Here is a 19,553-nt window from a genome sequence, read left to right as displayed (position 1 = left end):
TTTTTTTTCCATTCCAGAAACATGACTGCTCTTAATTTGGTCTTCAAGCTCCACAAGGAGCTTCTTGCCTCCCTCTTCCAAGAAGGGAAGTTAGACCAGGATGAAGAGTCTTTATCGCTGTTTCACAAACCAAAAATAATGGCTCACATTTGTCCAGTGAGCGCTTACTCTGCGCCAGGTGCTGAGAGCACTGTGTCTATTAACTCACTTAATCCTCACAACAACCTCTGAGGCAATTCTGAGAAAAGCAAGCAGGAACCTGCCTAATCAGAGTGACATTCATGGAAATCCAGGAGCAAATGGGAAAGAGACAGCTGCCCTCCTTCGGGGTCAAACAGCCAGTCGGGATCTTCAGTGTGTTAGGGTGGTCAGGAGAGGGGGACCCAGGAAGCGAAGCACGGGGTCAAAGGCAAATGGGACTAAAGTTTCTGGAGAACAAACCCAATGTTATAGAGTCAAAAAGACTGAAACTAGTTATGTGAACCTAGGGGCCGGGTGGGCCTTCATCTCGCCAAATAAGCAGTGAAATGGGCCTAATCCCTCTGAAGAATAGCCCTCTAGCCACATCCTTACCAAGGTGGCCAAAATCTGCTGAGAAAACCTGCTATATAAACCACTCCTTATCCTATGAAGATGGCCAAACCTCAGTGCACCTGACGTCACCCGTCGGCCCCAGGAAGGGCAGAGAAGGCAGGGAAGGTGCTCCTCTGAAATGGCAGGAGCAAGAGCTTTGGAGGCCCGAACCCAGCCTGCCATGGTCACATGACCACAGGGCTTCTCCCCAAAGCCTGAGCCAGTGAGCAAAGAGCCTGTGTAACAGCTGGTGATTGGATGAGGGACCTTCGAGTGGGCAAGGGCAGCATGCCTCGGTGAGCTGATGGCGGCTGCAAGAGGCAGGCCAGAAGGCCAGAGGAGTCAGCAGCCGAACAGGTGGGGCAGGAGGTAGCAGACATTCTCTCAGAGATGGGGACAGCTCCCCCGGCCGGGAACCTTCACGGCGGCTGAGGGCCGGATGAGACCCACTCAGGCCCCTTTGTGCCCTTCTATTCCAAGGACAGTTTTACCTCGACATTCCACACCAATATTTTTCCTCTTTCAATTCCTAGACTTCCAATGCCCCCAAAAGGAGGTGAACGGGCAGAGATTGGGGGGAAGCGATGGGCTGACATTAATTGATAGGAGCGGCTCCGAGCAGTTCATGCTGCCTTATCTCTCTCTCCTCTGGATAGCGTGTGTCCGCCGGAGTCCGCGGGGTCGGTGATTAATAGGGGCCATCACTCACTGTCCGGGACGGCTGAAAGGCAGCAGGGAGGGGGCGGCCCTCCCCAGAACTGAGATAACAAGCAGCAGGAATAATGAGTGGTGTCACTCCACTTTTCATTTTGATGGAAAGTCATTACGGGAGTCAACGCCAGCGACAAAGAGCCATGAATCAACTGCTCTGCTATGAAATTAAAATCGAATTGCTGGCCACCCCCAACCCCTACCCTTCTTGGGAAATGGGGATGTGTAGGTGGCCGGAGAGAGGGGTGCTAGCTTGGGGTGGGCTCGACCCAATCATAGAGCAGGCAGTTATGGGGAGGAAGTGGACAGGCAGCTAGTGAAGGTGACAACCCATGTCTCCACCTTGTTTATCAGACCCTTCCTCCCCAAACCGCATTTTCCCTCTGCCTGGAGGTAAGCTGTGATTAAAAGGAAAATACAGCTTTGCTGGCTCCAACGAGGCTGCCACTTGACTGCTCCCCTTGGGTTTCCAGCCTGAGTGGGGCAGTCTGGGCCTGGCTATGGAGAGAATGGGGCCCAGCTGACTCAGCTACCCGAGTCCCTCGCTGAACCATTTGTAGATTCTAATCTGGGGTCCTCCCTGTCACCAGGAGCAGAGAGGAAAAGTCTCCAACCTGAGACTCCACAGGATCAAGAACCCCATGAAATGTGGGCACGGCCTCAATTCCAGGCCCAGCGGAGGTCACTATCAGTAGTGAAGCAAGAGTCCTTTCCTCTTTTATTAGGTCCAACTAGATAACGAGAAGGAGCAGAAGCTGTGGTTTCAGGCTGATGGGCCACAGGACCAACCAAGACAGCTTCTTGCAGAGACTACAGCGAGTGCCAAGGTCACCATCTGGGTGATGGTTCCATCAAGGGGCTTTCCATCCTCCAGCTGGCCTGGCCTCTTGTCGGGAGGGGCCCCTGGCTGTCAGTCCCTCCTCTGTCCTGAAGGCTGAGAAGACTGGCAGGAAGAACGGGGATCGTGTCACAGAGAGGTTCCCATCAGGTTCACGGGGCGCCCGTTGTACCTCTTGGAAATGTCCGCCTCAATCTGAAAGACAGCGATATCGAGTGGGCGGGAGGCAGAGGCAGGGGGCCTCGCTCTGTGGGGACCGGGCAGGTCTGCCTCTCTGCTCACCAGCTTCTGCAGCTCCCTGGTCTTCTCCAGCAGCAGGTCCAGCTTGGGCTCCAGGGCTGCCTGCTCCCGAAGCGCTTCCTGTTGCTTCTGCACCATCAGCTCCTTCTTCAGAGCCAGCAGCTGGGACTGCTTCAGCTTCTGCTGGAGGAGCTCAGTCACTCGGTCGACATACCTGGGCGTGGCACTCAGGTAAGTGTTTGGTGTCACTGTGCAACCTGAGCGTCCCTGTCCAACTGTTAGAAAAGGTGAGCCTCGGGAAACCAAGTATCTAATTGGCTCTCAGCCTCCGCATCCTTCAATCTTTTCTTGTAAGGAAAACCACTTCCGGTTCCCTATCCTACCTGGGAAGCAGGTTCTGCCTGCCTACATCAAACCATCCCACCATGCCCCAAAGAGAACCCCCATCCCCGGTTGGGATGGTGCCATTATGGGAGGCAGGGATGAGGTCTAAGGGGTCAGGGAGAGGAGGAGACAAGGTCAGGGATGCCCAAGATGGCAGGGTCCTGCCCTCAAACAGCCCAGTATCAAGGGGAAAGCCAGACCTCGGTGAGGCCAGGATCATAAACAGGTGCTGCATTCGAAGACTGGTGAGCCGGCCAATGAGATCCTGCAGCGCCGACACCATGGTGACCATCTTCGCTTTGGTCTGGCCCTGCAGGATGGCTGGAGCCAGCTGGAACTGGCTCACGGACAGGATGTCTGCCTCCTCACTCATCTCCACTGCTCTCTGGGACAAGAAGATCTCGAGCTGAGGACAGAAGAGGATTTGGTTCAAACCGAGAAAAGAACTCAGAAGCTAGGCCCTCAGACTGCTCAAAATGAAGAATAAGCTGAGGGTTAGCCTCTAGTTGTGGAGTTACTTTCTCTGAACACTTTTATTGCTGGAAACTCACCAATTATCACGTGGGAGTTTGGGGCAGCCTCCCCTGCCACCTTTCAGTCCCCCATCGCTATCTCAGGCCTGACCATACCATAGACCCCTCTCCTTCCTCCCAGCCTGTGGGTCAGATAACTACAATGCAGAGATTCAAAGGGTTGTCTCTGCCCCAGTGAAGGTATTTTCTCTCCACAGGAAGAATGAGATTTAGGGAACAGGAGTCCATGTTTGAGAAGCCCTGGATTAAGAAAAGGCTAGGAAGAATCAGAACCAGCCACATGTCTTGTCACTCTTATTCGACCATAGAAACTTGATCCCTTTTATCCTCCTAGCCCCTTGTTGGCGGTGGGGGTGCTGGGCAGAAAGAGAGGGGACTGGACTGGACTGGTGAGGACAAGGCCTTTCATGAGGCCCTCCCCAGCCAGCAGGCCACCAAGAAGTGAGCAGACCCAGAGATTAACAAAGACAGGCCCCCAGCTTCCCAGTCCCACAAAGAAGGTCCAAGAACACTGGCCTCTTACTCTAGAACATCTTAGCCATAGGGATGATACACAAACGAGAAAACATCACTCCAAACCTCCAACAGCTTCCTAGTTCCCTCAGAGTAAAAGCCACAGTTCCGACTCCCTTCATCTCTCTGAGCTCTTCTCCTTCCCCCAGCCCCCTGCTCAGCCACAGCCACCTCCTTATTTGTCACACGTGCAGGGCAGACTCCCACCTCAATGCCCCTGAAGCTAGGCCCCCTGCCTGGAAAGCTCTTCTGCCTGACATGGGCCTGGCTCTCTATGCACCCCTGCAGGTCTCAACTGATGGATCACCTTCGCAATAAGGCCTTCCCTGACCACCAAGAGAAAACCACAGCCCTTCCCAGCACTCCCCATCTCCCTCCCTGGCTCTCTCTTTCTCCGTAGCACTGATGTTAACACCTAATATACTACATATTTTACTCATTTGTGTTGTTTCTTGTCTGCCTTCCGCACTAGAGTATAAGCTCCATGAGGCCAAGGACTCTAACTGTCTTGTTCGCTGCTCAGCCCCTATAGATGGTACCAGGGGCTTAGGAGGTACGTGATTAACACTGTTGGACAAACGGGGGAGGGGGGCATACTGATATGTGAGCCCCTGCTCCAGAACAAGGAAAGCATTCAGCGTCCTTCATGCATACAGCAAGGGTCAGGCCAGGTGTCTGGAGTGATGCTGCCTATGCTGGTGCCAGGCCTCCCCCCACATCACCCAGGGGACAAAGATACCTCCATGAGCTCATCAATGAACTGATTCCGGGTCTCGGGGTATTCAAGAAGCGTCAGAGCATCTGGGCCCCTAGCAACACCTTCTGGAGCTGCCAGGAGGAGAGAGAAGTGATCAAGTTGCTGAGGGCTGGAGAAGACCCTCAAGTTTGAGAAGTCCTGGTGGCTGAACATGGGCACAGACTGCACTAAAGCCACTTCCTGTTCCAACCCAAGTCGGAGGGGTTACCCTTTCCCACATGTCTCAGCCCTAATCAGGCACTAGAGTCGACCCCAATCTGTGAGGAGGACCACAGAGCTGAGCTCCAAAGAATGGCAAGTTCCTCCCCTCTGGTGAGCGTGAAGTCCCGTCCTGCACTGCCCTCTAGTGGTTGTGATCATGGCTACAGCCTCTCAGCTTGGGAAAGAGGTAGGTCAGCGCACTTGGAAACACCTCCCCCAAACTGGCCCCCCCCCCCGCCCCCGGCAGAGAACAGCTGACCCTCATTCAGTGTCCAAAAAGTTGAGGGTTTATAGACTTAATTTTAAGAACTTCTCTCCATCCTTCTCTCCATCTCCCTGCACTCATATCATCAACGAGAGTTTGAAAAAAACAGGTAAATGTTCAAGAAGTCCAATCTTAGCAGTGCATTTTTTATTTCTAAAGACACAGGGGCACTCCCTGCCAGGGCTGCAGGGACCGTGCACTCACCCTGGGTTCCGGCTTCCAGCACTGTGATCTGCAGAGCAGCGGCATCATCTCCCCAGTCTATCTCATCACCCCCTGTTTCCTAGGTAAAGAGCAAAGGACCCCAGTGGTTCAGGGAGAACTTACTCCCAGCAAAGGGAGCCGGAATAAACCAAAGCCCTCAATAATAAGTTCAGTGATGGCACATTTCAACCGTATGAAGGACTCGCAGCCCTGACGGAAGTGGCAAAGATGGCAGTGTGGGCCCACGCAAGTTGCTACCCTCATCCCTGCTTTGTGGGTACCAACTGCCGATCCCCCCACACCTGCCCCAAACACTGGAAGAAAGAGGTCAAAACACTGATCTGTCACTATGGAAACTCTGTCTCCCTCTGGACTACACCTGGTCTGAGAGCTATGAACTTCAAGTGATGCCTTTAAAGACACATAATACTCTTCCTATCACCAAAGCAGCAACCACAGGAAGTCCTCAGAGGGATGGACCAAGAGGGCATCCTAACCTTTGAGCCAGACTCCAGGGAGATGCCCCAGTCAATTCCCACAGCCTGGGCAGAGATGCCAGAGTCAGCCCCTTCAGACACCGCCTCCACCCCGAAGTCGCCCCAGTCAATCTAGAAGGGGAAAGAAGTGTTAGCTCACAGAAAACAATTCCCCAAGGCCTTCCCCTAGGCCTCGGCCGCCTCAGTAGGGAGCACCAGCACACTGTGGAAATGGAACGGCCTCCAAGCTTCCCAAAGGATAGCCCATCTTCAGAGAGCTCACGGGACTGAAGCGATCCCAGTTCAGAGCCCACCCGCCTGCTGGCCCTCCTCAGCGCTCATCTATTCCCTGGTCTCAAGAAAGCCAGAAAAATAAAGAAGTAGGGCCTTCTCACAGGAATACCCCTTTCTTCTCTCTGGACTCTGGATTCAAACTGGACCTGGACCACGTCTGAGGGGAGGAAGCGGCTCTCACTAGGCCTGTCTTACCGCGTCGTCTTCCACCTGCTCAGGAGGCTCCTCGAGGTGCGGCCGCTCCACCAACGAGGGTTCCGAGCCGGTCCTCCACTCATACACTGTGGAGTTGCCCCGCGTCTGCACGTACCGCAGCATTGGCAACACCTGCTCTGCGGGGCTGCAACAGAGCACATGAGTGACCCTCCTGCCGCCCACACGTGAAGCCAGCGCTGGGCTCAGCCTGGGCCATAAGCGCAAGTGGGCAAGGCTGCCACAGGTTCAAGTGGAGAAGAGAGCACAGACGGGGGGAGGAGGTGAACTCTCCCCCGGCTCAGGAGAAACTGAAGCCCTCATTACCTTTCACACACAAACCCCACGCAGGCCTGGTACAGATCAATGGCTTCTCCCAGGGACTGGGCCCCTGCCCCGATCTCGGCCAGCTGACTTGGCAGGTCCTTCACCAGGGCCAGCAGTTCTCTCCGGACGTTGTCCCCCTAGAGAGGACCGAAGAGGTGGGCTCAGACACAGGTGGTGGGAAGCAGAGACCAACAGATTAAAGAAAACGCCTGAAGACTAGCAGTCGGCAAGAAACTGGCCCAGGAAGGGCACAACCAGGCTGAGAGGGAAGCCCTTTCCAGAAGCAAAGGAGTTGGGCCCAGGAAGACAGACAGAGGCCCCGGGTATCTGTCCTCCCCGGAAGTAGCTCACGGTGATGCCGGCTCACCGTGACAGTGGCTCACCATGATGCCAGCTCACTGGGACGCCCTCACCGCGATGCCCGCACCATGATGCCGGGGGCTCACCGTGATGCCGTACTGCTTGCACGAGTGGTAGAACTGCTCCCGCATCTCGGCGGCCCCCGCCTGGCCCTCCTCCTCCTTGCGGCTGTATTCTTGCTGCAGCTGCTGGCACTTGGCGATCTGCTTCTTCAGTGAGGGGATCTCATAGTTGACATTCCGAACCAGGAGGCTGGAGAGTTCCACTAAGAAGGGCCCAGGAAGTTCACCCCAGGCCCCCACATCATAAGGCAGGCATGCCCCAAGGACTCGCACAAATATTCCCCAGCGTGGTGACAAAGTGCACAGGGTTGGCCTCCCAGCTCCTCCCCTTCCTGCCTGTGCATCCCAGGACAGTCATTTAACCTCTCTGGTCCAATCCTCTTCTATAAAACAGGGACAATAGTGTGTATTATGAGGATTAAGGAAGAGAATCCTTATAAATCACAAGTACAATTCCTTGCATTTAGTAGGTGCTCAGTAAATATTAACTACTATAATTATTTATACTATTAGAAAACAACCCAAACTGCAGCCGGCCCTTTAGTTACTCTCTCAGGCATCTGACATGGCCCCCAGGACAACCCGTGCCTCTTCAGCCCAGGGTAGCAGAGGGAGTCAGTCATCAAGAGGTGAGCGGTGGAAGACCCCCCTACACCTGCTCAGTCAGGCTCGGCAAATGCCACCTGCCCGGTGGTGGTCCTCCTCCCAACACACTTCATGGGATTTATTTTTCCCACCTCACAATCATCTACACCCCAGCCTCTTCCCCGACATGGACTGTGCCTCGCAGAAGCCCAGGGTCTCGGAACTCAGGGAGTGGGTTTCCCCATGGATGCTTGGCCTCCCAGGTGGGGCCACTTTACCTAGGTAGGTGTTGTCCTTCTCATACAGGGCTACAATCTCCTGCCAGTCCTGAGAAAAGAAAGGGGAAGTGAGCCGGAACAGCACTCAGCAGCCGCATCCCAGCTCCATCCCCCAACTGGGGAGGCTCTCCCACTCTTTGCATCACATCAGGCACAAACTCCTTGCCCTCCTTCATAATGCTGGCTGGACCACCCACTTTATTTTAAGAGTGTGGCACCAACGAGCGATTCCCCAAAGCAGCAGGTCTGAAAATGTACACCCAGGGGCAGGACCTGCTTTTGGCATAAACTATGGAGAAAGAGAGAAAGTTCAGGAAATATTCCACGTTGGTATCTCCAGTGGATCTTCAGAGAGACCAGACTGGGCTCTGACCCCGTGGTCCAGAAGTCTCCAGCTGCACGTTACCACTGTCGCCCACACTTGCCTTCATTCGCTGTGAGGAGTACCGGCCAAAAATATTTTTTGTGGAGGCTTCAGTGCCTTTGAGAAGCTCCACGATTCTTAGACAGTGGAAGTAGTGAATGTCTGGAAAGCAAGGAAGAGCAAAGACTTTGGGGATTACAGTCTCTTCCCCACCCACTCTGGCCAACACACATGGCTGACTCGTGTATATGCCAGTAACTCTGGCAGGCACAGCCCTCCCCTTCCTTACTTTGTGTTGGAAACCAGCGTGTATACCCCCAAGTAAAAATCCCTCTTTCTTTAGGGGTTAGTCCTATGGCTAAACAAAAGGAAGCAGCTCAGCTGATACATACTACCCCAGGAAAGAGGGGGGTTCCAGTAATGTAGCCCCTAAACACTCACAGGACCCAGAGAGCAGCTGGGCGATCTCCTCGCTCTCCGGCATGTCCTGGATGGCAGCATTGATCTTCTCTCGGATGGTTAACACCAGACTCTGCCATTTCAGGTTGCAGTGCCTTCTGTCCACCAGCCAGTCTGCATGAGAAACACCCAAATCACAGCATTCCCATTCACGTGGCCAAAATTTCATCACTGATTCAAGTGAAATAGGCTAAGACATTGGCTAAGAGTTGTATTCATATCGGGTAAGGTGTGGGGGGTCACAGGAGGATGGGAATGAAGACAGACCCAAAGGGATGCCTGGGGCTAAACTGACTCTGGCAACCTGACTTCATCCGCCGTGTGACTTTTATAGAGCAACTCCCTCGAAACCGGGATAAAGAAAAACTTTAAATTCGTCCTGACATCAAAGTGCCACTTTTGACCACTCTAAATTCTCCACAATATTTTTGCTTCTATGGGTAATTATATCTTTCTTACTGACAGAGAATGCTATTCAACTTCCACTTCCTCAGGGCTGGGATTAACCATGACAATGGAAAATACAAGATGGTTATGCCAAGTACCAGATGAATGAACACCTGCAAAGCCCCTAATACCTTCAGCGCCCTAAAGACTAGGTAACACTGGTCTGTTCTTACCAGTGAAACACCATCCTGCACACATGTATACCAACGTGACTGACCTCCTGGATTCTGGGCCCAGACTTGTGTTTTTAGTAGAGGGTGTGGGTGGATGAGAACCCTGCACATTTCCTCAGTAGGAGAGAGCTAAGAGCTAGACTTTGTGGTCAGAAGATCCTGGCTTCTAATTATCAACTTTCTTTGGCAAGTCTCTCAACCTCCCTGTGCCTCAGTTTCCCTATGTGTAAAATGGGTATGATAAAGATACTGAGTACTAGAGGGAATGAAGGTAAAATACTGGGTACTGTGCCTGGCACATGCAAGGGCTCAAGAAGTTATAAGTGATCCTCATTTTCACAATGCCATCTACATAAAACAGCACCTGGTACAGAGGAGACCCTCAGTGCATGATTATGGTTCCATTGGTCCTTTTCATGACCAATAACAAGCACATACATCAAGAATGTACATCTGCTGAAGGGCTGGGACAAATTTGAAATGAAGCTAAAGGAGCTTACTAATCTGCCAACTGGCCAAACACCGGGGTCCCACTCTAGCTACCAGTTTACTCCCTCTGCTGTATTCCTCTAATATCTTCACCAAGAAAAATTCTGTAGATGTCACAGAAGAAGCAAAGGCATGAGGCAGTTAAACATATATAACCTTAATGACAAAACCGGCATCAAATCAATTAATCCAATGATGATTTAAAAATCCAGGCGCTGTGTACTTGCCCTGGACGGATCAGAATCAAGCAAGTCCTTCCCTGGCTCTGAACTGGGAAGGAGGTATGTAAAACCAGATAGAGACAGCAGGGAGATGGCCTGGCCACTAAAAGTTCTTTTATTAAAAAAAAAAAAAGTCTTTTATTTCCAACTGGTTCTATGTCCCTCTTCTTCCTAAAATCAAGAGGAGATGGAAGTTTTAAAAAAGAGGTTTTTTCCTGGCATTAAACAACAAAAAAAGCATAAGATGCTGGAGCCTGACTTAGGTTCTAACTTCAGATCATTCAACAGCTGACCATTTTTAAGGTAAGCCCTTACCCTCTCTGCGCCTGAACGATATGACTGGCAACACATGTTATAAATGTTAAAGCAGAAAACGCAGGTCAGGTACAGACCCGCTCCTCTTAGAGGCAGGTCGGGCCACAGATAGGGGCATAGAACAGGGCAAATGGTCAGCGCCTCAACAGAGACCTTGGGATGTCTGGGCTCCAGCTGTTGGTGACAGGGGCAAAGGACCGGGCCTCCCCCTTCAGTCGGCTGAGCGGGGGCGCCCCCTCCTACCGAGCAACTTGTTGGTCTGGATGTCGATGGGCACGTGCTGATGGTCCTGGCAGGAAAGACGGCGGGGAACGGGGCGTGAGCGCTGGGAAGGGACGTGCCACTCGCGCGCTCATTTCTCCGACCCAACAGCCACCCTGCGGGGCCAACAAGACCGGCCGGGGAAGGCTGAGTCCGGGAGGGAGCCCCGAAAAGCAGGTCAAAGACGGACGGGCTGAACTCAGTCCAGAGGGTCCCAGGCCAGCCCCCCATTTCCCCAGCTCCTGTCCCCCGACCTGCATCGTCCCTCCACTTCCGCTTCCGGCCAGAGACCCAGACCTGCCCCGCCTATCACCAATTCAGCGATTTTGTGGCTGAGCCTCACTTTAGGCACAGACTGGCCTTCTTGGGCCACGTCACCGACTTCCTCAGAGCCAATCGGGGCGCGAGCTCCACCCCTGGACTCAAGCCCCACCCACCACGGGGCTCCTAGTGGCTGAGCCCTGGAGGGGCGGGAGAAAAGGAGACAGCCAATGGGAGACGCGAGGCGGGCTCAGGGCTTGGGAGGGGCGGGGGCGCCAGGAAAGGCTTGCAGTGTCGGCGTGTTCGCGGCAGGCGGCGCCCGAGAGCCGATCCCTGCAGCTTCCGGCCTGGCAGGCACTGAGCCCTCTGCGCCAAGGATTAGCGCGTTTGCGGACAGGGTCTTGGCGCCTCGCTGGGCGACCTGCAGGCCTTGAGAAACGCCTTCTTCTTGTCTAGCCTTGCTTTACAGTCCATCGATCTTAGTTTGGAGGTCTCTTGTCGCTCTTGTCACACATTGCCATCTCATTCAGTTTATCTAACAGACAAGTGTTGAGCACCTGCTACGTGTTGTGTGATTAGGGAAGGGAACGGGAGGGAGGAGGGTCAAGGGAGGCGACTCAAAGATAACACCTAAATTGAGTGTTAAAGGAAGAGCTGCAGAAAGTGGGCGATGTGAGAGGGGTGTTCCTGGTGGAGGAGAGTACAGACAAAGCTTTGCAGACCACAGACTGCAAGAGAGGTGCAGGGAACAAGCAGCCGGAACTGACAACATAATTGGCAGGGTCCAGTGCCAAATGAAAATGCAGGGCCCCTTGTTTATAAATATGAACGATTTCAAGAGGGCACGCATAGGTCTGGCACTTATGATGCCAACCCTGTAGGGAGAAGCCAGCCTCTGTCCAGTGGAAAGAATGAGGTAGGGAGTGACTGGAGAAGAGATTTAAAGGCAGAAGGGTCGTATCTTATATCGGCTCATTAAGGAACTTGGACTTCACACTGGCAGACAGAGAGGAACCACTGGAGAGAGGTTTAAGGTTTTGAGGCTTGAGGTAGGGAGGGACCTGTACAGATTGGCTGCAAAGAAGATGGAACTGTGGGAGATAAGACTGGAGGCAGGAAGACTATCAGGAGGTTTTTATGCTAGATTAGGGCCTGACCTGGGACAGAGGCACGAGAAGGAAGAGAAGTTCCGGATTTGAAAGATGTTTTGGAGGAAAATGGACAGGACTTGGCAATCGGCTGTGTGGGTGGGGGAGAGGGACAGCAAGGATGACACCTAAGTGGTTAGATGGGAGTACTCCCATCTAAGACAGGGATGCAGGGTGCTGAGCCAAAGGTTGAGGGGGACGGTATGTCAGCTTTGAACTTGTAGGGTTGGTGGTGCTGGGAGGCCTCCCTCAGGTGAAAAGTGTGCAGGAGGCACTTGGGTGTATAGCTCTGGAGTTCAGGGAAGCCATGGAGTTGGGGATACAGCTTTGGAGAGCATGGGCTGACTGATCTGTGGTCCAGGTGCTGGCTGAAGCTGAGGGAGCAAGTGAGATTGGGCAAGAAGTCGGTAGGGTGAAGAGAGAAGATGGGCTGGGGAACTCCAGGGCTGGGTGTGCCAGTGTGCATCTCTCCCCTTCCAGGCTGTTAGCTCCCCCAGGAGGCTCTGCCTGGTTCTTTCCAAATGACCCCTCCACCTCTGCCTTAGTGCATTACTTGGGACTCAATAAATTTTTTATTGAACTGCATGGTGTGATAGGACAGTGAGAAGACCTAGATTCCTGCCTAGTGAGATCTTGGACTATTTCCATAACCTCTCTGCCAGCTGCAGTTTCCTCCCTGACTATCTTAGGGTATTTCTATTTACAGGCTTAAATAAATAAACATACTAGATGTACATAACTCTTAATAGTTTATGGCATGCTTTCATACATTTTCTTTTTTGTTTGTTTATTTTTGTTTTTGGGGGAGAGGTAATTAGGTTTATTCATTTATTTATTTTTTAATGGAGGTGCCGGGGATTGAACCCAGGACTTTGTGCGTGCTAAGCATGTGCTCTACCACTGAGCTATACCCTCCTTCCTTCATACATTTTCTCATTGTTTGCAAACTCTGTGTTTGTGTATGAAATGTTAATCGTTATTGTTACAGAATGGTTGAAAGACTTCCCTAAAAATGGCTCATAGAGCAGAACTAAGGGCCTCCTCAGGACTCTCTTATGGGAATTTGGCTCCGATCTTGAGTCCTGACTCAGGCTGTAGGAATTGCTGGGGCTCCCCCATGATTAAACAAACACTTTCTGGGCTCCAACTATGTGCTTCTGGCTCCCTGGGACATCCCAAGAAGCATGGCCCTGCCCCACCCTCAAGGTGCATCTCTCCTCCTTGAACCAACAGGCAGGGCAGGGCAGGGTGAGTCTGGAGGCCCAGCCCTGGTGAGTTGGTGGAGGCAGACCACAGGCACTTCACCTCCACCCACCTCCCCAGCCGGCAGTGCCCCGGGTGACTCACGTGGAACAGAAGGCTGTTTGAGAACAGTTCTGCCCAGCTGCTGGCCTGAGGGTGGTGGCCTCGGAGAGCATAGGAGTGTGGTTTTTGCACAGTATCTGCACCGTTTGTCCTTTTCCAAGGCAATAGAGCACCTCAAGGCCGATGGGCAGATAAGCACACAAGTGGTCTGGCATCCAGGGCATCGAGGTCCCTGGGGCCACCATCATCTGGAAGGTGGCAGGGAGAGGATGTAGGGGGCTTCCAATTGGGAATCTCTCAATTCTCTGCTGATTTAGCAGGTGAGATGCTGGCTGGGGGAGGGGCAGGCAGCACAGAGGCAGATGGGGAGGAGCGAGCAGGCCTGTGGCAGCTTTGGACAGGAAAGTACAGAGCCCCAGGGTACTATGTGTTCAGGCTGCCTCGCCATCCTTTGTGGTGCTTGTTAACTTGCTTATTAAGTGATAGTCACGCGTCGCGTGCCAGGGTAGATCTAAATGTTTTACAAGCCTTATCTAATTTGATCCTTCCAACAACCTTGAAATGTGGGTACTGTTATTAGCCAGATTTTAAAGGCAAGGGAACCAAAGCTTAGGTAGTTAACTAACTTGTCCAAGATCATAGCTGGTGGTTGCTGAGGCTGGGATTCAAACTCAGGCCTGCCTGGCTCCCCAGCCTGCACTCTTCTCCGCGGGATGTGATTTCCCCTGCAGACCCACCTCCTCCATTCACACAGCTCAGCCACCACAGCCCCCCACCCGAGGGCCTCTTCCTCCCTCCTCTTCGGCCTGATTCCCACTTTCTCCGTGTTGTTGTGCCAGGCACTTAGAACCCCCACCCTTGTAGTCCCTGCCCTTTTCCAAAGTTCTTTATTACCACGCCCCATTCAGGGCAAGAAGGCCCATGGCTTATGTTCCTGGCATGGCCATAAAAAAAAAGGTTTCCCCTTGACATTCAGATAATCCATATGTTTATTACTTTATGGTCCACGTCTTCTGTGTGTTTGCTGACAGCCACACTGACTGTAAGGGTGTGTGTGTGTGTGTGCGTGTGTGTGTGTGTGTGTGTGTATCTGCCTGCTGGAGACTCTGAAAGCTCTGGAAACTCAGCATTCTCAGCTGGGGCTCTTGCTGCTAGCAGTGTGACCTCTGGGTGGTTTTTTTTCAGTCTATCTCCCCAACTAGTCAGTGAGCATCTTGAGGGCAGAGTTCATCTCTGTAACTCCAGCACCTGGCGTGACACATGACATGGAGTGTCAGGTGCTTGGTGGATGCTTGTAAAGAAAGGAAGGAGTGAAGGTGCAGCAGATGCAGGAAGGCACTTAGTGGTGAGTGAGGACCATGATCACTCGGTCTGGGAAGAGGGCTATGTATTCCCCGCTCTTTTCCTCACCCTTCCCTCTATAGCTCAGGACTTGGAGTCACTTGAACTAGAGGGGAGAGTTCAAGGTGAAGACATCAGGGCTGGTTGGCTTCATGAGTTAAGCACAGGCCAGAAAGCCCATGAGGGGCCAGTCAGCTGGGTTGTGCTCTGGGGCCAATAATTGCCCCATAAACCCTGGCCAGCCATGCTCTCCTCATCCCTTCACCTTTGTTAGTCTTTTGGGGAAAACAACTCACTGGGTGGCCTTGTGAATTGGGTCCAAGGTGTCATTTTCTCAGGAATCCCACTGCATTTTATTGTTTCATCCTTCCCATCATGTCAGGTGGAGGGAATCTGCTCTTCCAAGGGGAGGGAAACCAAGTCCACAGCCCAATGTTCCATCTATCAGCCTCCTTTCCCATATGGCTCCATGTTAGGTACTCTCCACTTGCCAGACACTATTTGCCAAGATGCTGGGGACCTTAACATGAAAACATAGTCCCAGCCCTCAAAGCAAGTGACAGTATGATTTGTGAAGGGCTCACCACATTCTAAGTCCCATGACAGCTCGTTCGCCCAGAGCCCAGCACTGTGCTCATGCAAAGTCAGTGCTTAAAAAAATCAGTACAAACAAAACACAAGGTATGCTCAGAGTGCTCAGGGAACAGAAGGAAGGAGTAGCCAACTCAATTTCAGGGCAAAGGCTTGGGAAGGGGGTGGAAAACCATCAGAGCGGGCTCCTGAGGGAAGTACCACCTGAACTGATTCTTGTAGGATGGAAGGGGATTGCAGTAGAAGGGAGAGGAGAGAGGGGAGGACTGTAAGTGATGGATGTCATTCTAGAAACGGGGAGTAAATAACACCACAAAGCACATAGATAAGAGAGAGAGCATGGCTGTTCCAGAAGAAGTTTATTGTGGGGGTGTGAGATGTTTATGGGAAGAGTGGAGAGAAATTAGATTGAAGAGATTGGCAAGGTGAGGCAATGAAAAACCCTCAGGTCCAAGACAAAGGGTTGAAATTTAATACAATAGACCAGGGTTCCCAACTCATAGGCAGCAGATGCCTAGAAGGATAGAGAATTGTGCAGAGAGTCCAGGAACCCATAAACGTAGTTGTGTTGTTTTACTGCGTCATATGGGCAGGTGGAGAAGTCTTTCTACATTGAGAAAGGATCCTTTCAGAGAACAGGAAGCCCAGACGGCCAATACATGTATGAAAAGATGATCAGTCTTATTAGAAATCAGATGTGTCATTAACTAGGGCTGCTGGGACAGATGCCCACCAACTAGGTGCCTTAAAATAACAGAACCGTGTTCTCTCACAGTTCTGGAGGCCAGGAGTCTAAAAGCAAGGCGTCAGCAAGGTTGAGTCCCTCCAAAGGCTCTGAGAGACAGTCTGTTGTGTGCCTCTCGCTTGGCCTCTGGTGGTTGCAGACAATCCCTTGCTATTGCGGCTTCATCGCCCCAGTCTCCGCTGTGTCGTCACATGGCGTCCTCCCTGCGTGTCTCTGTATCTCTCCTCCTATAAGGACACTAGTCCGTGGATTGAGGGCCCACCCTAACCTAACCTCAGCTGAACTAATTACACCCGCCAAGATCCTATTTCCAAATAAGGTCACATTCTGGGGTTCTGGGTGGACATGAATTTAGGGGGGACACTATTCAATCCAGGGAAATGCAAATACAAAGGCACAAAGATTACGACTTCGCTCCCATCATACTGGCAAGTATTAAAATGCCTGTCTGTGCCGCAGGTCGTGTTCACCAGAGGTAGGTGAAGGTCTGGGGGCAAGATGCTGACTAGGGATCACGTCCTACGAGAGGAAGCAGACAGAAGTAGGATTGGGCAGAGGGAGAAACCCATCTGTAATGCAGGCCTGAGAAAGTGCCAGGGAGTTTACTGGGGAGATCTGGATTGAGTATTGGTCCTCCAAGCGCCCTTCCTGGGGCTGAAATGGCTGGACTTCACATCCCGGCTGCAGACTGCCCTAGAAGGGCAGGCTTTGGGGAGAGGGGCTCTCTGCAGCTGAGGCAGGCCCTGAAGTTGCTGACAGCTGGAGGCTGACAGTTGAGGAAGGCAGCAAGTCCCTCCTCAAAGGGGATCTGGTTGGCACACTCATTGTCTACCACACTCTGACAATACAGAGATGGTCAAAACAAAGAGTGTGGCAGGCCAAAAATGCTCCCCGCCACCCCCCAGGATGTCCACATCACATCCTTGGAAACTGTGAATGTGACCTTATTTGGAAAAAGGGTCTTTGCAGATGTGATTAAGGAAGGATCTTGCCATGAGGGGGGACCACCCTGGGTTATCCGAGTGGACCCTAAATACTATCACAAGTGTTCTTGTAAGAGAGAAGCAGAGGGAGATTAGACACATGGAAGAGGAGATGGTGATGTGAGGATGGAGGAGGAAGAGATTGGAGTGATGTGGCCACAAGTCAAGGAAGGTAGCAAGGAACTGAGTGTCCCTGAGGGATCATGGCCCCGCTAACAACTTGGCCTTGGCCAGTGAAACTGATTTGGGACTTCTGACCTCCAGAACTGTGAGAGAATACATTTCTGTTGTTTAAAGCCTTCCAGTTTGTGGTAGTTTGTTACAGTGGCCACAGGTAACTAACACAAAGAGTAATGGACGATTGCTAATCGGGCTGCAATGTGGTGAACCCACTCAGAGGATCTGAGTTCTCACGTGTGGAACATTTGGAGCAGACTCTGGAACCCAGTTCCCATGAATATTGGCTGTTTATACTCCCACTGCCCACTGAGGGCTCCCTGAAGGGACCAGTGGCAACCTCTCCAATGGCAGCCTCAACACCCACCTCAGACCCACCTCTGCCCGCCTTCCAGCTGCACCTGGTGTAGCCCCCACAAACGAATCTTTGGCCTTGCCTCGCTTATCACCTAGACCAGGCTGGGGGACCCCCAGGATCTCCTATTGTCTGGCCTCCCAGAGAAGGGGGAGTGCTGAGGAGAATGGCAGCCCCCCTCTTCCCCCTGCTTTGGGAAATAAATATCCTTGGAGATTAGATCTAATCCCTGAGCTGAGATCAGTAAAATAGGAAAGTTTTGTCAGGTCAAATTAGACCTGTAATCCAGTGTGGCCCCATGGCCATGTTCCCCAACAGGGCACAAAGGTCCCTGGGGGCTCCGGCAGGTGTGTTTCACTTGCTTGACTCAACAAGGACAAATTTCTGAAAATGTGCACATTGCATCTTTGTATATGGAATATCATACTTGGGCTGGTTTTAAGAAGGTGCATTAAAAGGGGGAGAGTGCTATAAAGCAATAAATCATCCTCGTGGGGGTAATCTGTTTCAGGGATAATCATAGTTTCTAGCCTTATCTCAAACTCCCCTCCCATCCCTGCTCCTCCAGGAAATAAATCTCCCGAAGGTCAGGGGTTGGGCCTGACTTTCCAGCTGGTCCCTCCCAGGACGGGGAGGGGGTTGGCGCCTCCACAACCACACCTGGACCTGGTGACGTTCTTGGAAGGGCAGGCCACATGGGCGTCCACTGAATCCTGCCCACTGGGGCTCCTTCTCAAGTGTGGAGCTGAGATAGCAGGATTCTGCGCCTCCCCGGGTCGCAGACATCAGAGAGGCCTACATTTTGGAGTGGGCAGAATGAGTGCTTCCCACACAAGCCCCCTCCTGTACAGATGGAAATGGTGAGCTGGCCCTTGGTTACTGTCCCTTGGGCTAGTGCTTCTCCCAATGTCCTTCCAGGAGCTTCCCAAGACCTGAGCTGTAAGTTTTCAGCCTCTCCTGATGTCTTCTGGGCTGGACATTCCACACTCAGATAGACCAGGCTTTCAGAGAAGGTGACAGAACTAGAAAGCTGTGGGTGCCTTCCTGGGACAACTGTGTATACCTCTCAGAGTGGCAGGGGAAACTTACAAAACAATATCTTCAATTCACATAGACCCCCGGGGAGGTGATAACCTCATAGCAAGTCTGCTGCAGCTAAAACCACAGGAAGTGCAATAAATGGGTTTTCTCTCACATTTGCCTGCCCCAGGGAGAGTGGGACAAAGGCAACTGGCTACTTTAAGAATTTCTTAAAGACAATACTTCTGTTTCTCACTTGCATTTTAAAGCTTGCATTAAGTGCTTACTATGTCAGGTCTGAATCATTGATAGATAATTCTAGGCTCAAGGAGCTAAAATTCTGTAAGGAAGGCAAATACACAACTATATCATTGCAGTACTATCTATGTACATATATATATGTGTGTGTGTGTATACATACATCATCGGTCATGGTGTATAGCATGGTTAATAGAAGCATGTGAATAAGCCCTGTAGGAACAAGAAAATTCCTGGTGGAGTAGGGGGCATATTGATTCAGGCTTTGAGGGATGAATAGGAGTTTGTCTTGATTTACACAGGGAGTAGGGAAGCCATTCCTAATCTCACCTTCTCCAGCAGCCTCTGTACCCAGGATGGAAGGCAGAGAAAGGCCTAGTGTGTGCATTCAGGGAGGGCTGGGAGAGGAGGCTGCTGAGGCTGGAGGGGCCCCATCCCAGGAGGGCCAGGCAAAGTGGATCCCTGTATGGACCATGGGCAGCCTTTGAAGGACTGTCCACCTGAGGCTGAGGGGCAGGGGGCCCTAAATAAGATGGAGGCAAACACAACCTAAGAGGCCATGAGAAACTGAGCCAGGTAGAAGCAGGCTTGGTGATGATGGGGCAGGTCTGAGACTTGGTTAGTTAGAATTTAAAGTTTAACTTGGAGGGAGAGCCAGGGAAAGTGAATTATATGTCTTTTCTGTCCCCAGTGCCTTGCTCTGAGCCTGGCACATGACACAGTTCACGTACACACATACCCAGTCCGTGGAGGAAGGTAAGATTTCAAGGCCCTGGATGCCTACCTCTCCGAGCGAGAAGGAGGGGATGAGGGTGCTTGAGGTCGTGCTGGGTTTGGAGAGCCTGGC

The 19,553-nt window shown here is 52.1% G+C and overlaps 1 protein-coding gene across 1 annotated transcript; it reads right to left on the bottom strand.

Moving 5' to 3' along the window:
* Window positions 1-1,979: 1,979 nt before the first annotated feature.
* On the bottom strand, window positions 1,980-10,885 carry CDK5RAP3 (CDK5 regulatory subunit associated protein 3). The gene is made up of 14 exons (XM_006214204.3): window positions 10,777-10,885; window positions 10,505-10,550; window positions 8,599-8,730; window positions 8,219-8,319; window positions 7,794-7,842; window positions 6,955-7,133; window positions 6,509-6,645; window positions 6,185-6,329; window positions 5,717-5,827; window positions 5,220-5,298; window positions 4,532-4,620; window positions 2,947-3,152; window positions 2,405-2,576; window positions 1,980-2,317 (listed from the first exon to the last, which is right to left on the bottom strand). The coding sequence occupies exons 1-14, from the start codon at window positions 10,780-10,782 to the stop codon at window positions 2,252-2,254; spliced, it is 1,518 nt and encodes a 505-aa protein (XP_006214266.1). The 5' UTR covers window positions 10,783-10,885; the 3' UTR covers window positions 1,980-2,251.
* Between the last annotated feature and the right edge of the window lie 8,668 nt (window positions 10,886-19,553).

Source organism: Vicugna pacos, chromosome 16 (genome assembly GCF_048564905.1).
Source record: "Vicugna pacos chromosome 16, VicPac4, whole genome shotgun sequence".
Lineage (NCBI taxonomy): Eukaryota > Metazoa > Chordata > Mammalia > Artiodactyla > Camelidae > Vicugna > Vicugna pacos.
The sequence above is the reverse complement of the archived record's forward strand: the minus strand, read 5'-3'. Positions and strand labels throughout refer to the sequence as shown.